Source organism: Pteronotus mesoamericanus, unplaced genomic scaffold (assembly GCF_021234165.1).
Source record: "Pteronotus mesoamericanus isolate MK-2021 breed Mesoamerican mustached bat unplaced genomic scaffold, CSHL_Meso_final contig_29, whole genome shotgun sequence".
Taxonomy (NCBI): Eukaryota; Metazoa; Chordata; class Mammalia; order Chiroptera; family Mormoopidae; genus Pteronotus; species Pteronotus mesoamericanus.
Window position 1 is genome coordinate 5,254,236 of NW_026555123.1, and position 15,190 is coordinate 5,269,425.

Sequence of the window (15,190 nt, forward strand, 5' to 3'; positions counted from 1 at the left end):
AGGAAAAATTTTCGTCACCCAGTCATGTGTCAAGGCTGTAGGGCAACCACCCCCAGCCGTTTGGCCCCAGGGCCCAGTTTTGTGGAAGACACTTTCTCCATGGAGGGCGGCAGGGGACCCGTGGCGGGGGCAGGAGGTGGGGCCCGGGCGGTAAGGCCAGCTGCGCACCTCCTGCCATGCGCCTGGTTCCTGGCGGCCCCGCTGGGTGGGGGCCCCGCTGGGTGGGGCGCTTACCCCTCATGGTGACTGCGTTGAATTTCCGTGGGGTCTTAGGCTGGAAGGGCCTTTAGAGTCTGGCTGAATCTGAGATGTTAAGGGACTTGATATAAATACATTTAACATCTGTGAAACAGTAATTGATTAGTCTCTGAATTACAGAAACTATAATATTTTATAATTTAGATTAAATACTGATTGACAGGTATCATTTTGACAATTTTAAAGTATACTATTTCTTGAATATCTTTACACTGAAGGTTCTATTAAGACTCAACATTTAAAAATGTTATTAAAATATTACTGGTGGATGCTTTTAAACTGAATTTTACAAACATGTCTATATGCTTGAGAGATAAATGTAGACACAGGTTTTTATTAAATGAGAAAGTGGAAAACAGAACGTGGTTAAAGGTTAAAAAAAATTTAAATTATTTAATCCTCACCTGAGGTTATGTTTCAATTGATTTTAGAGAGAAGGAGAACAGGGGTAGGGGGTAGAAACAGTAGTGTGAGGCAGAAGCATTGATTGCGCCTCCCGTACGCGCCCCGGCCGGGGATTGAACCCGCAGCCTGGGTGGGTGCCCTGACTGGGAGCCCAGCCCACTGTTCGGGGCAGTGCTCCAGCCACCCGAGCCACCTGAGCCACCTAGCCAGGGCTTAGAAATTTTTAAGCAAACAAGAATTAAGTTGGCAGGATTTTCTTGTTACTGAGAAGGGAAACATGATCTAATGTTGGATTATAATTTAGCTGTACTGTCCTCTGGCAGATGAGGAAATGAGGAGTTAACACATTATAAAAGTTGCGGCACTCGGATTAGAAAGCACGTCACGGTGGCGCCGCACGCCTTGCCTCGCCCGTGTGCGTGTAGAGGGCACGTCATGGCGGCCCTGCGGCGACAGCTGGCACCTCAGCCCCGCCCGCCGGCAGGCGGCAGGGACGCCGTCGCGGCCTGTGGGTGTGCGCCCGCCGTCGGTACAGACCGGTGCCCCTGGTGTCCTATTTTAAAGGCGCGGCACATTAGGTAGACCTGCAAGGGTCGTTTTTACACTGCAGAGGTAACGGGACTGCCCTTCTCAGAGATTTGCAAATTTAATTCTGTGTTTTGCACAGGTTTCTCAAACAACAGGCTTGAAGAAGGCGACAGCTGCGGTTTCTGGAGAGGTGAGTGCGGCGGTTTCTGGAGTGGCTTTTAAAGTTTCATTCCCCTGTCTAGTGCACGCTAAAGTGGAACTAAGGCTAGGGATTTTAGTCTGCCCCAGGTCTAGTTTGTTTAAGCCCAGTCTCATGAAGCAGCTGGCCCTGCGCCTCGGGCCCCTGGGCCGGCCCCTTCTGAGCCCTGCGCCACCTGAAGGAGGAGGTGAGAGTAGGGACAGCAAGTCAAGAATGAAATTGCACTTTCAGACAGAAATACAGTTTGGGACCTGCAGGTCCCTATTCAGATTCAAATTCAGTCTTGACAGTTGAAAAAGGAGGAGGAGGATGTAGGTCACTGCTGAAGGTGGCAGCGTCCAGTCCGAGGTCCTGTCCCCGGCCTAGAGGAGCGCGCACCGAGGCAGGTCCGGGGTCTAGAGGCCGGCCTTCGGGGACGGGGCGCCTTCCCGGGACGCCTGGCCGGGTCGGCGGGAGGCCCAGGGCCTGGTGGCTCTGCCGCCTCCCTTGTCTGGGAACCGCGGGCAGGAATCTCAGGAGGGTCGTGCACCTGAGTTCCAGGCCTTCCTCCGTGTCCCCGCCGTGCTGCCTGCCCAGGGGCGGCCTGCAGCGGGGGGCTAAGCTTCCCGGGGCCACAGGTCCCTGTGCTGGAGCACGGAGGCCGTTGAGCGGGTGTCGCGGACTAAGTGCGCGTGTAAAAGCAGGGCCCTCACCCAGACACAGGCCTGGCCAGCGGTCGGAGCCTCTTGTTTTCCGTGACATGTCTGAGGCTTGATCTTACATCCTTTGGAGTAGGATGGGGTTTTAATGTATCAAATAACACGCCCCCCACTGCCAGCCTCAGTCCCCCTGCTCCCTGCCTTTTCTCCGTTCCGCACAGATGGACCCGTACGCGGCACAGAACTCATTTTGAGCGAAGAAAACATCATTTTTGTCCATTTCTATTTTTATTGACCTACTCTCCTATGTTTGTTTGTTTGTTTCTACCAGTTGGGGTTCAAGACCATTCCCACTCACCAGAGGCCCCCCTGCTGGCGGCTGTCAGCCAGGGGCACTTTGGAGCCCAGGGTCCAGCGGCTCCCAGCGCGCGGGCGAGCATCTTTCCTCCCGGTGCGCTGTGTTCTCTCCTGTGGCCTGCTTGCCTCTGTTCTCGCTCTTAGTTCCCCCAGAGTCAAACAGTTACACCTGTGGATTCACTTCTTTCGACGTCACAGTGACTCTCGGCAAGGCTGGGGCGGGGGTGCCTCTGGGCACAGGTGGCTCGGGGGTCGTGCTCCTGCCTGCCATCCCCTCCCGTCCCCTCCCCTCCACCCCCCGGGGCAGCGGCAGCAGCGGGGGCTCGGAGCCCGGCCCTCCCCCAGGGCCTCCCCTCCTGGCCGGCTGCTTTATCTTAAAAACATGCTCGACTTCCCTGTGTGTCATTCCCCCCCCTCGTGCCACGGGGGTGGCAGCCGCCTCATAGGTTTGTGAGGGTTCGGAGAGAGAGTGCACTCAGCGCGCCAGGCGCCACGCTGAGCTCTCTTTGTGTTACTGATGTTATTTTTACGTAATTAACAGAGTGTAACTAATCTTGGGATCGCTACCTAAGTTTTGTTTCTGCTTGGCTTTATTTTGTAACTTTTACAGAAATTCTCTTTAAAAAAACAACTTCGTTTTAAATGCTTTAAGACTGGGCTGAAGCTGGGAAGTGGGACGGAGGGCTTTCTCCACCCTGCTCCTCCTTCGCTTCTGGGGAGCGCCGCCCCTTTCCATTCCCCCGCAGGGGTGGGGCTGTGCGTGTGTTCTAGGGGAGCAGATTGGCCAGAGATCGCATGAGGCCTCTTCCTCCTTGCCACGCTCCCGGCTAATTGATAGGCTTTTCTATCAGGTAGTAAGTGTAAGTTTTCATCACATTATTCCAGGGTTAACCTTCTTTCCAAAATTCTCCTTCCTGCTCACCCCTGGAGTATTAACATCCTGCCTCCCAGAAGGTGGCCGCCATCCAGCGGCTCCTTAGGAAGAGCTGCCAGTTGGAAGATTCAGTTTGAATCGGCAGCTGCAGCGCGAGCCCTGGGTTCGTCCTCTAAAGGCAGCGTTGAGAATTAGGCAGCTCGGCGCTTCTGCACAGGAACTTAACAGATAGCGTCCAAGCCGTCTGCTATTTGATGTCATCCCTGTGACTTAAGTTCTCGGTGCTCGGTTATTGAACAGTAATGACATACAAAAAGATTTCTTGAAACTGTTTCCTAAACGTGGCTTTGCTGGGATATTCTAGAAAGCTTGAAGTTAGCACTAAAACATATTATTAGCATACCTTTTACATTAAGAATTTATTCATTCCTTACTGTCACTTTGTACTTTTGAAATGAACTCCTTGAGGGGTGGGCCCTGGGGACTAACTTCAGGCGCCCCCCCGGGGGAGCACGAGGCCGCGTCCGCGCCGCCCTGTCCGCCTGCAGAGCCCGCAGGTCGCCTGCTGCTGCCCTCCGGCCCGGAGCGTGGCGCCTCCTGCTGTCTCACTGGCATGAGTGGGGGAGTTGGCACGTATGTAACCCCTCACGAATGTCTCGGGTGTATTAAGAAGGCAGATTACAGAAGTAAGGTTGACCGAAAAAGGCCGTATGAGACAATTTTTAGTTTATATATTTTTGAAACCATAATGTAGTCAAGTTGGCATGAAATTCTTAATTTTTGGCTTGTGCCTAGCACTTGGCAAGAGTGGATTCTCAGTTACACATTTGCCATTTAACATTAAGCTGTCTCAGGAAATAAATTAGTAATTAGTAAAATATTTTTCTTACTAATTTACCTTGTGACAATGCTGTTTTTATTTTTTAATTATTTAAAAATAACTTATTCTTTAATCACAGCAGACATACAATCTTACTTTAATTTCAGGTGTGCGACGTAGTGATGACAGCTCTGATATTTAGATGCCCTGTCTTTAAAGTTACCTGTTGAGGTGCCACTCACCTGCGACATTTCCCTTGCAGAGCCCGGCAGCGACGCTGAGGGCGGCCCGGCGCGGAGCAGGGGGCTCTCCAGGAGAGGAGGTGAGGGCCGCGTGCGGTGGTCCCCACTCAGGGCCCACCCCGCCCCGGTTACACTGATTCTGGAGGAGGCGGACGAAGGGGAAACCCGGGCGGGGGGCCTTCGAAGAGGAGCCCTGTGGCGTATGAGTCGTGCGGTTTGCCCTCGGGCGGACGTTCGGGCAGTGTCCCCTCTCCGCTCCCTGTGGCCACGGGGCGTCCCCCAGCTCTGCAGGACGGGCCCTGCGGGGCCGGGGCGGGGCACTGGGGGAGCCCCTCGTCGCAGCGCCGATGCCCCCACCGTGAAATGCAGAGCGCACCTCCCGCGAGGACTCGTGGGCCTTCATGTTCTTTTTTAAAAAGGTTTTATCTGCCTCTCTTCAGAGAGAGGGGAAAGGAGGGAGAAGGAGGGAGAGAGCACCCCATGTGCGGTGCCCCCCTGCTTGCCCCCCACGGGGGACCCGGCCCGCAGCCCAGGCCTGTGCCCCGGCACAGAGGGGACCAGCGACCCCCGGCTCCGCAGGCTGGCGCCCGGCCCACTGAGCTGCACCAGCCAGGGCTCGCGGCGCCTGTGAGGTGTGCCCGTGCTGTCTCAGGGAAAGCGGCGCCTGGAGGGTGGGTTCCGCAGTGTCTCCGTAGCTCGGAAGAGCACAGGCGACTCCGCCACAGACGCTCTCCTGGCGCTCGTCCCAGCCCTGCGGGGACGCGCTCCACCTGAGTCGCAGCCGTGGGGGGGGGGGGGTTAGAGGGCTCCTGGGGGGCCCGACCTCCCTCTACACCTTCCGCTCCCCTCCCAGGGGGAGCTGCTTCTGACGTTGGTGTGTGTGCGGTTCGTGATTTTAGAAAAGTTTAACATGATACCTTTTAGTGACTTCTGTCTTCAGCATTTAAAAAGATTAATGTATTGAAGGTATCGGCTTAGTTCGTGTATTTTTACTTGTATCGCACTTCACCTTGGATATACTTTAACAGAGATAATTATTTTTAAGAGCCTGTAGGGTACGTGGCATCTCTGCCCCACCTTCAAACAAAAAGGCTGTGCAGCACGTCAGTCTGCAGACCCCCGTCCTTGCCACGCCCCCACCTCCGCTGTGAGGCCCCTCGCGTGCTTGGAGCCGGCCCGCACGCTCCGGGGTGCGTCTGCTGTGCGGGGACGGAGCAGTAGGCGCCAGAGGCCCCAAGGCGCCACGCCGCCGCTGGCTCAGCCCGGAGGGCAGACCCGAGGGCACCAGGGCGGACGTGCAGGGCAGGACAGAGCGGAAACAAGTGGTGGTGGATCCATCAGGGCAGACGCGGGCGAGGGGACCCCGTGCCTGCAAGGACAGGTCTGGGGAGCTCTCAGTCGGGGAAGCACGGGGCTGCCGCCAGCTTTGGCCGACGGGCACCTGAGGGGAAACGGGGCCGGGGCGGGGGCGGGGGCGGGTGTCTGTCCAAGAAGAACAGGTGACACCGTTGGAAGAGGCACGCGAGTCTTGAGCAAATTAAACACAAACACATTCTTTCACACCCTGGGCATGTGTGGAAATTACAATATTACAAAGATAGAAAGATCTTTAAAACTTGAGGGAAGGAAGGTCCACCTGTGACAGACCAGTAGCTTGAGAGCAGAAGTTTGCACATGGAAAAGGCGGCGGGGGGGCGGGGAGGAAGGCCCTGGGGTGGGCCTGTGTCGGGGGCAGGCGCACCCCGCGGGCACAACACCCAGTGCCCTGGGCCACCGCGGAAAGGCCGGCAGTGTCCGGGCCCCGAGGAGGGAGCTGAGGAGGGAGGCCGAAGCAGAGAGCAGTGATGAGTGAGCCTCGTCAGGGAGTAAAGCTTTTAACGTTGGTGAACATACTGGGGACCCTGAGTGAGTAATGAAGGTGCAAGCTGAGAGTAATGACGGTTACTTCAGGGGTTTTACCAACTCGAAAGAAGTGAAATACTAGTAAAGGAAAGACTTAAGGTTTCTTTTTTGCCAGCTCAGGAGCAAGAAGAATGAGTTGAAATAATTTAATGATTTCTTCAACGTGGTAAAGTTGAAGGGTGATCAGAAAAGGGACAGCGTAGAACGTAAGTCCCTCATGGGGGCGTCCGGCGGGGGCAGGGCTCCGGGGAGGCAGTGCAGGTTGAAAACAATTTAAATGTTCCTCAAATATTTGTGGTGAAACAGAAGGGTAACCGTAAAAGCATAAAAGAAAATTTAGGAGTTGGGGAAATCTAAAAGGACAGAGAGGATCACAAAAACATGGAAAAAGTAAGACAAAAACACAAAACAAGAGTCGAAATAAAAATCTATATACATCAGTAACCATGTGTAAATGTACTTTAATGGAGACTGAAAATAAAGAGAATAAATGTCCTTAATTAACCAAAAAAAGCTGATACAGAAATAGGAGTTAAAATAGACCCTAAGGCAGACATATTAGTGACACAAAATTATTTAATGATGAAAGGCATGTTCACTAGGAAGACACTACAGTTCCAAGTGTGGTTTGACTCTAACAGTGTGCTGCTTCAATAAAGCAAAAATAAAATGTTAAGAAAAACCTGAAAATCCTAGTTACATCCTTAATTCTAGATTTAAACTATTTTTTCCTCAAAAACTGATAGACTGAACAGAATGAAGAGGAATAAGACTATAGAAGATGGAATCCCAGTTACTGGGCTTGATTTAATATCTCTGTATGGAATAATATACCCCCCCAAATATAAACTATATACTGTTTTCTCGAAAGTATATGGAAGAATACATAGAGTTGACCATCTGTTAAGGCCAAAAGAAAGTTTCAAAATACCACAGAATTTCTATCAAGACCACGGCCTCTTGTTAAAGAGTAATAGCAGAAATCAATATCAAAAAGCCTAACCCTTCTGGTTTGGGAGCTGCATTTCTCAGTTTATTCAGTTTATACGGAAGTATTTAGAACTGCATGACAATAACAATGGAATATATCAAACCTTACGGGATATAGCTAACACAAGCTATCTTTTAGAGGAAATTTTACTCCCTTTAATGCGTCCATTAGAAGAGAAATTAGTGTTCAACTTGGAGGAGGAAGAGAACTTGGTAGAGGAAGCACAAAAGCTAACGGACATGGAAGAAACAAACGCCGTGGAGCCGCCGGCGGTGGGAGTGGAGCGTGGGCTCCCAGAGCCCCGCAGCCCGGCTGGGCAAGGGCGCCTTCTGCGAGCCCTTCCCTGGAGCTCGGGAGTGAAGCTGAACGCCTGGAGCGAAGATAAGCACCTAGTCAGTAAACGCGCAGTGAGGGTGGGAGGTGGGAAGCCGCTCCGAGTGCCGGTGGGCAGCGCGCCCGGGGCGGGCGGAGCAGGGAGGCAGGACGGCCACAGGCGCGCGAGCGCGCCGGGCGGGCTGGGGACGCGGCGGTCGTGAGGCGGGACTGGAGGCGCTCGCTCTGTGACTTTCTAAATGCGCACAGAGTTCCGTATGTTCTTTCATTGGTACACACAAGAACACAACTTGTGCCTAAAGACAAACGGGTCAAAAGATTTCTTAGAGAAGTTCGGACAGGGTTTCTTAGAGAGAGGCACAGACGGATACACAATGTGGAAGGACAGAGTGGGCGTGAGTGCTGGTCAGGTGTCGCAGATGGAGGGCGCGGGCCGAGGCTTAGGGGGTCGACGCGGAGCCCGGAAACTGCTTGGAACTAGTTCTGTCCCGTTTTATAAATAGGCTTTAAAAATACGTATAATTCAGTATCAGGAAATGTCACATGCAGAATTATTATTGATCAGTTTTTTTAGGTATAATAGTCCTAAGTTCACAAAGTAGATCTCAAATAAAAGATTTCTGCCAATTTGGCATCTTTGTATTGATTTTATCTTGTTCTGCCCCAGACATGGTCCCATTTTACTCGAACTGTTTGTACTGATTTTTTTTGGTATTTAGTTGAGTTGAAAATGTGTTGTTTATAGCAGGAAATCATCAGACTTTGTATGTGCTGACATGCCCGTGTTTTGAGTGCGGTGTTCGCCGTTCTCTGGGGGGGCTGGCGGTCCTGCCGCCTCCCTAGGAACTGCGCCAGGAGTCTTCGCCGCGTGGTGTGCCTGGGGGCTGAGACTTTGCTGCGTCCCCGCCCGCCGCCGAGTGGCCTGGAGCGACACATGTGTTCAATCTGTGCGGACATTTACTTAATCCGCCTGTGGACTGGAAGTCCTGTTCGTGATGCAATTGTGGCAACTTTCACTACTTTCAATATTTTGTGGCAGTTTTTTCCTTTTAATCATTTTTAGTTTTGATTCCCAAAGCAAGCAGTGGGTATAAAAAAAAACCTGTAGCCCTATCTATTTATACTAGTAAATCTAAACATGGATAGGTCAAATATGGTGTTTCTTTTTGGTAATTACGTGTTAATGCCTTAAAATGTTTATGTAAAGTCATTGAAGTATGCGAGGCTTAAGTTACATTAGCCCACGGTGTCCCCCACTGTCTCCGCTTCCTGCGGCCCTTGTGTGTGCACCACTCTAGCCTACCAAGACGGAAGCGACCCGGAAGCCTCGGGGCCGTCCAGGCGAGGCGGAAGAGGGAGTCTCCGGGGCTGCCGCGCGGGAGCCGGCCTGGGGAGCCCGAGTGAGTAGTGGGGGGCAGGGCGCGTGCGGCCCCAAGCGGGAGGGGTCTGCGCGGGCAGCCGGGCGGGGCCCCGCGCGTGCCGTTCGCACCTTCCCGAGTGCGCCCGCTCACGCTGGCGAAGTCTGTGCGACTCGGCTCCTCGCTGCGGCGCGCTGTTAAGTGCCGTAGAGCCTCGCTCCCGCGGCCGGCGTTACCCGAGGCCTTCTCCGTGGCGCTGTCTCCCAGCACGCCTGTCCCGGGCAAGGCTTCCTGCCTGAAGCGCCTCCGGCCGCCACTCCCCGGGGCTGAGGCGGCGTCCTCAGAAGTCACCGTCAGGGTGCGCCCCTCCTGACAGCGGAGCACAGATCGGTGGTTTTGGAAGCTAAACACGTAAATTGGTCAGGACGAGTCACGAGACGCACAGCAGAGCAGAGAATCGCCGCCTTTTAACACACGGACCCGGCGGGTCCGGCCCAGGGCGGGCGAGGGCCGCTGCTCCGGAGAAGCCGCCCCAGCGCGCAGGCCCGGGCAGGCCCGGGACCGCGTCGGGGGCCATGTAACGCCTCCATGTGCCGTGTCCTGTTTCCACAGAGCATTTGGCCCTCACGTCTATACAGTGCTTTCAGTAAGATAAAAATTGGGGGGAAGTAATTTGAGGTTGGAGAAGATAATTTGTGGAGAAATCCTTTGTGCGGTACTTAGAAAAATACTTGATTCTTGTTAAACTGTTTTACCCCACATCTTTTAATTTCTGGCACTGTAAGTTGATTTTTTTAAATCATGATTTAAAAACTTCTTAAAAGTGACAATCTGATTTTATCCTCTACAAATCTAGGCAGTGAATATGATCATGACGAGGGGACACAGCGCACTGGTGGCCTTTTTGGATCTAGGAGACCAGCGTTAAGTGGCACAGGTAAGAAAGAGACTTCATGGCCGAATAGCCGTTGTTCACATGGGCTCTTAGCTCTCGAAATAGTAAACCCACTGTATGTGGCAAAGGACGCGAGCTCGGCCCGCAATTTTCTCTGCTTTTTAGATCTGTGGGCAAAAATACATGGACGATTTTGCCTCCCTTATTAGCTTTGTACACAGAATTATTTCTTCTTCTTATCTACCAGGAAATTTGAGATATGAATTGTACTTTTAATTGGAGGAAGGAAATGAAGTTTGCATTGGTTTCAAAGGAGGAATTCTGAGTTAGGGGATTTAAGGAGAAAATGAAATAAGAATACCATTGTTGATGAAAAACATTCAAATGCGGGTCAATAAACTGCGGTGCATCCAGCCCATGGCCTAGGGTTCAGCCCCAAAACGGAAGCAGCTGCCGGGCTGGGAGCGAACGCGGAGCAGCCTTAGGCGCACGTTGCCGGGCGAAAGCCGTCAGCCCGCGAAGGCCGCGTGCCAGCTGGCCCCAGGCGCGTGACCGGGGGGAAGGGAGCGCCGTGGGCCCAGGGGTCCGCGGTTTCCCGGGGCCGGCGGGGCGGGATCGGCGGGCAGGGCGGCGGGACTCGGCGGCGTGACACGCAGTGGGCACGCGCGTGTCCCTGCCCTCGGGATGTCCCGCGCCAAGAGCGAACCTCCTGTAACCCTCGGGCTCTGGGTGACGTGGTGACGGAGATGCGTCAGTTGTGAGAATGAACCACAGCGGGGGGTGTGGATGATGCGGGGAGACAGCCGTGGGGACGGCGGGTGTGTGGGAAACCTCTTCTCAGCTTCGCTGTGACCCTGAAACTACTCTAAACATATCTAAACATGAAATCTTTAAACAAAGCTTTCGGATGAGAAAAAGGTTTAAATTACATGTAGGTTTAAGAGGTGGATGGATGAGGGGACTAGGAATCCTGACTGACTCAGTATTTGCATAGAAATAGCTATGTGGTTCATGGGCTTGAGGAGAAACTGTCTTTTCTCTAAACATTCTGCAAAACAATGTCTTACAGGCAATGGTGACATTTTTCAAAGCAGAAGCGGAGGTGGACGAGGTGGGTTTTTCCGTTGGCTTCCCTGTAAGTGGTCACGAGGACTGTAATCCAAGTTTTGTGTCTGGAGGTAGAGGCAGCCGGTTCTGCTTTTGCGTCCTTTGAGGAGCACACGTTAGCGCAGCCTGTCCCCGGGGCGAGTCAACGTGCTGTGGGTTTGTTTGTCCGATACCAGTGCACGGTGGTTCCCTGACACGTCACTTATAATATGTACAAACGAAATCACCTGAAGTGTATCAGTAAATACCTTTAATAAATACTAGGACCTTAAAATGGGAGGCTGTGCAAATGTTTGAGGGTAGAGAGATATCTCTGTGGGCAAATCCTTAATTTAAGATAGTATATTTTTCCTTATGGTACAGTTGTTTGATTTGGTATAGAGGGACACATTCAGTGTGGCTTGGCACTGTAAAAAGCACCCTCGGAGTTGTAACTGCTCAGATGCCATGTACAAGTTAAAATGCCTCCTCGACTCTTGAAAGAGCAGAGCTTGCAGGATGGTGGCTGTCAGCCTGAGTGCGCTCAGCACCCGCCCGAGTCTTGGGCTCTCTGCTCCAGAACGAGGCTGTTAATGGCCGGTTAACCCGCATCTTCTGCAGACGCCCCGTGCCGTTTGAGAAAGGACTGCGAGACCTTTCTGTGGATGGGACGCTCAGAGGCCCCGTGTGAAACTTCAGGCCCCGTGAGCTCTGTGGCCCCGGCGCAGCCCAGGGCCACGCTGCATGGGGGCCGGCTGCGGCGCTGCGGCGAGGCCCTGATGCCCTGATGCGGGAGGGCCCGGCGCACGGGGAGCAGCCGCCTGCACAGCCGCCACGTCTGGGAAGCTGGGCCAGGAGGCTCTCCCGCCGGGGGCAGTGGTGCGTGTGGCCTACGCCGGGCGCCCGCTGCTCCTCTGGGCTCAGAAGTAGGGGGAGTGCCCGGCAGGGGGCAGCCGCCCCGCCGCCCCTCGTGCCGGCCCGGGTGCCGGGTCCCCGCCGAGCTTCCCTGGGGAAGCGGCGTCTCCAGCTCCGTGCCGGGCACTCCCCCGCATTCCGTGCGACGCCGTGGCGAGGACGTGGGAGCGCAGGCCTGGCTCACTGTCCTCTCTGTCCTTCCCTGGGATACCCGTTACTCTGAGTCCTAGGGGGCTGTGGGGACACCACAGTGTGGTGAGTGAGTGGTTCCTTCGAGAAGATGAATATCTTTGCTGAGGGACATAGCAATTGGGATATAGAAGGAACGGCTTAAAGAAAACCTAGCGAAGGCGGAACGGAGTGGCAGCATTTGCGGACTCGGGAAGCTTAGAGTGTGCGGGGTTCCGCGTCTCTTAACGGTCACAAGTGTTGTTTGTGCAGGTGGACTTTAAAGACATCTGTCCGCCTGTAGAACCTGTTCTCTTTGAAGAAAAGCAATGCAAATGGAGACGTGCCCGGCCTTGTGTCTTGCATGATTGTCACTCTGGGTTTCTTTAATAGGTGGTTACAAAGGCTTAAATGAGGAAGTAATAACAAGCTCTGGAAAGAGTAAGTCTTACTTTAGATAAAGTATTTGATTTGTATAGTGAGAGTTCTCTTACCCTCAATTTTTAAAAACCATCTCTCTCTTTCTGGGTTTGATTCCCTTTAAGATTCTTGGAAGCCAGGAGCCGAAGGAGCAGAAGGCGGTGACGCTCTAGGTACGTGAAGTTCCATGTGACTCACACCATGCATTTTGACGCTCAGTGAGCATGCAGAATATTTAAATGCAGAGAACTTTTCAAAATTTGAAGTGAAAACTTTAACGGTAAATATTGGGGAATTCTACAGTATTTAAAATTTGACTCGGTCAGTTTTTGTCTGTTTTCCTCTAACGGTTCTTCTAGTCCTGTAATGTAGATTCTGTTTATTACTTGAATGCCAAGGACCAAAAGTGACCTACATCCCGCCGCCGCCCCCCGAGGACGAGGGCTCCATCTTCGCGCACTACCAGACGGGCATCAACTTCGACAAGTACGACAGCATCCTGGTGGAGGTGTCTGGGCACAACGCGCCCCCGGCGATTTTGGTCAGTGTGACACTCATGCCTGTTGGGACTGCGTGGCAGACTTGGGTTTTAAAATATACGGTGCATCCCTGTAAGTTAATATTAAAGAGTATAAACCTTTTATCAGACTATCTAGTGTGTTGGGTTGGAAATTTAGAACCATGTCTTCCGTGTACAATAGTATTCACTGCTACATTGAAAGAGAGGCTACTGTGTTTCATCCCCACTTCTCCAAACCAGGATGAGGACTTGACTTGAATTTACTAAAAAGGATAGTATTTCTAAAGATTCAAGGTTTCTGCTTCCCATGTATGTGAGAAAGAGTGCCTTAAAGGCGTGGGTTTTTTTTAAGGCGTTGGTGGGGGTCGCAGTCCCTATTGATCAGGAGCTCTTGTTACTGATGAAATGTTTAAAGGGAGAAGAAAAATGTCCTTAGAACCACTGTCCACAGGAACTAGTCCCTAATTGTATCAAGTGACGCACAGGTTTTCGTCACTGCCTTGAGTGGGGCGTATCAATAAAGTAACACTGGTAAGTAAAGTGGAACTAACAAAAACTTCGAAGTGATTCCGATGGAACACTGTTTATGGTCTGGTCTGCCCTTGTGTGTGGAATCGAATGACCGCCCTCTCTCTAGACTTTCGAGGAAGCGAACCTCTGCCAGACGCTGAACAACAACATCGCCAAGGCCGGCTACACGAAGCTCACACCGGTGCAGAAGTACAGCATCCCCATCATCCTCGCGGGGCGCGACCTGATGGCGTGCGCGCAGACCGGCTCGGGGAAGACGGTGAGTCCCGCTCCGCTGGCGGGCGGTGGTTCAGCTTTGGTTCTTCCCGAGTAGCTTGAGTCTCTTTGTTGGATTGAAGGTTTGAAGATGATGTCAATGAACTGTCTTCAGTATTTGTGTTTGCTTCTGATTTCTGGTGTTCTTGGGGTTTTGTACTTCTAAAGAAAAAACTTCAAACTATTTTTAGAGTAATTTTGCAGTTCGTAGATGTTTAATTTTCCCAAGTGTGTCCCACCCCTGCTGGACCATGGCAGGGTCTAAAACAAATGATGGAGGCGGAGGCTTGGAGGCTGTGAAACACAGAGGGAGGAGTTTGCGTGAGGTGCTGCTGCAGTTGGGGGTCAAAAGAACGAGCAGCAGCTTCAAGCGTCCTGGGAAGTGACCTCAGGCTGTGCCGGTTCAGGAGGACTCGATGGGAGGGGCCAGCTCCAGGGTCGCCCCGGGGGGGGGGGGTCCGTCGGTGAGGCAGGGCTCCCCCAGAGGGGCCTCAGGCGGGCCTCAGGCCGCCACTTCCAGGACCCGCGCCTCGGGGCACGCGGTTCGGTCGCCGCCGCCGCCGCCGCCGCGGGAGAAGCGCAGGGAAGGTGGTGAGGTGTGTGCGGGTGGGGGGGCCGCTGATGTACGGGCCCCAGGCAAATAGTGTCTCATTTGCTTAATGAGATGCTGTGGCAAAGAAAATGTCTTGCCAGACGTAATTTCCATAAGGGAGGTGTGTTTATTTTTTCCTTTTTGTTGCATTTTTTGAGGTGACATTAGTTAGTAAAATTACACAGGTTTCAAGTGCCCAGTTGTGTAACACAGCATCTGTACATGGAACTGTGTGTTCGCTGCTCCACGTCCAGCCTCCTCCGTCACCATTTGTCCCCTTCTCCCCGCTTCCACTGGCCCCGCCCCGAGGGTGGCGTGTTTCGTGTCCCGGTGTGTGGCTCCCGGGGCTGTGCTCTGCCCGCGGGCCACCCGCGCCCTGCGTTCTGAGTGGCAGTGGCAGCGCTGCCCCAGAGGCTCGGCCCAGCCGCTGAGCGCAGCGGGTCCCACCCAGTCGCGTCTGTGCTCCCCGGTGAGGGAGCTGCCACGCCCTGATCTGTGAGCCCAGGGGTGTGCTTTTGATGGAGAACCAGCCGTGTGTGCTAGGGTGGGTTGTCTTCGCCAGTCATTCACATTGTCCGATATGGGCATAAAGACCTAAGTGTTAAAACGCCACTGAAATGAAGCCGACTGCCATCGTCCCTGCGAATTGGCCAGCGGAAGGGCAGGAGGCCCGAGGCGGCAGGGCCGGCGCCCGCCGAGCTGGCAGCGACCCCTTTGACTTGCAGGCCGCGTTCCTGCTGCCGATCCTGGCGCACCTGCTCCGCGAGGGTGTGACGGCCAGCCGCTTCCGGGAGCGGCAGGAGCCCCAGTGCCTGGTCGTGGCCCCCACCCGCGAGCTGGTCAACCAGATCTTCCTGGAGGCCCGCAAGTTCTCCTTCGGGTGAGTGTGCGCCCCGGCGCGCT

The 15,190-nt window shown here is 53.5% G+C and overlaps 1 protein-coding gene across 1 annotated transcript in view; it reads left to right on the forward strand.

Moving 5' to 3' along the window:
• The window catches only part of DDX4 (DEAD-box helicase 4), a 44,347-nt gene that overhangs the window by 13,516 nt on the left and 15,641 nt on the right, over window positions 1–15,190 (forward strand). The window contains exons 5-13 of the mRNA XM_054575298.1: window positions 1,331–1,381; window positions 4,342–4,401; window positions 9,762–9,842; window positions 10,870–10,911; window positions 12,363–12,410; window positions 12,515–12,562; window positions 12,788–12,930; window positions 13,547–13,699; window positions 15,013–15,167. Coding sequence (XP_054431273.1) covers window positions 1,331–1,381; window positions 4,342–4,401; window positions 9,762–9,842; window positions 10,870–10,911; window positions 12,363–12,410; window positions 12,515–12,562; window positions 12,788–12,930; window positions 13,547–13,699; window positions 15,013–15,167 — 781 coding nt within the window. The remainder of the gene's footprint in view (window positions 1–1,330; window positions 1,382–4,341; window positions 4,402–9,761; window positions 9,843–10,869; window positions 10,912–12,362; window positions 12,411–12,514; window positions 12,563–12,787; window positions 12,931–13,546; window positions 13,700–15,012; window positions 15,168–15,190) is intronic.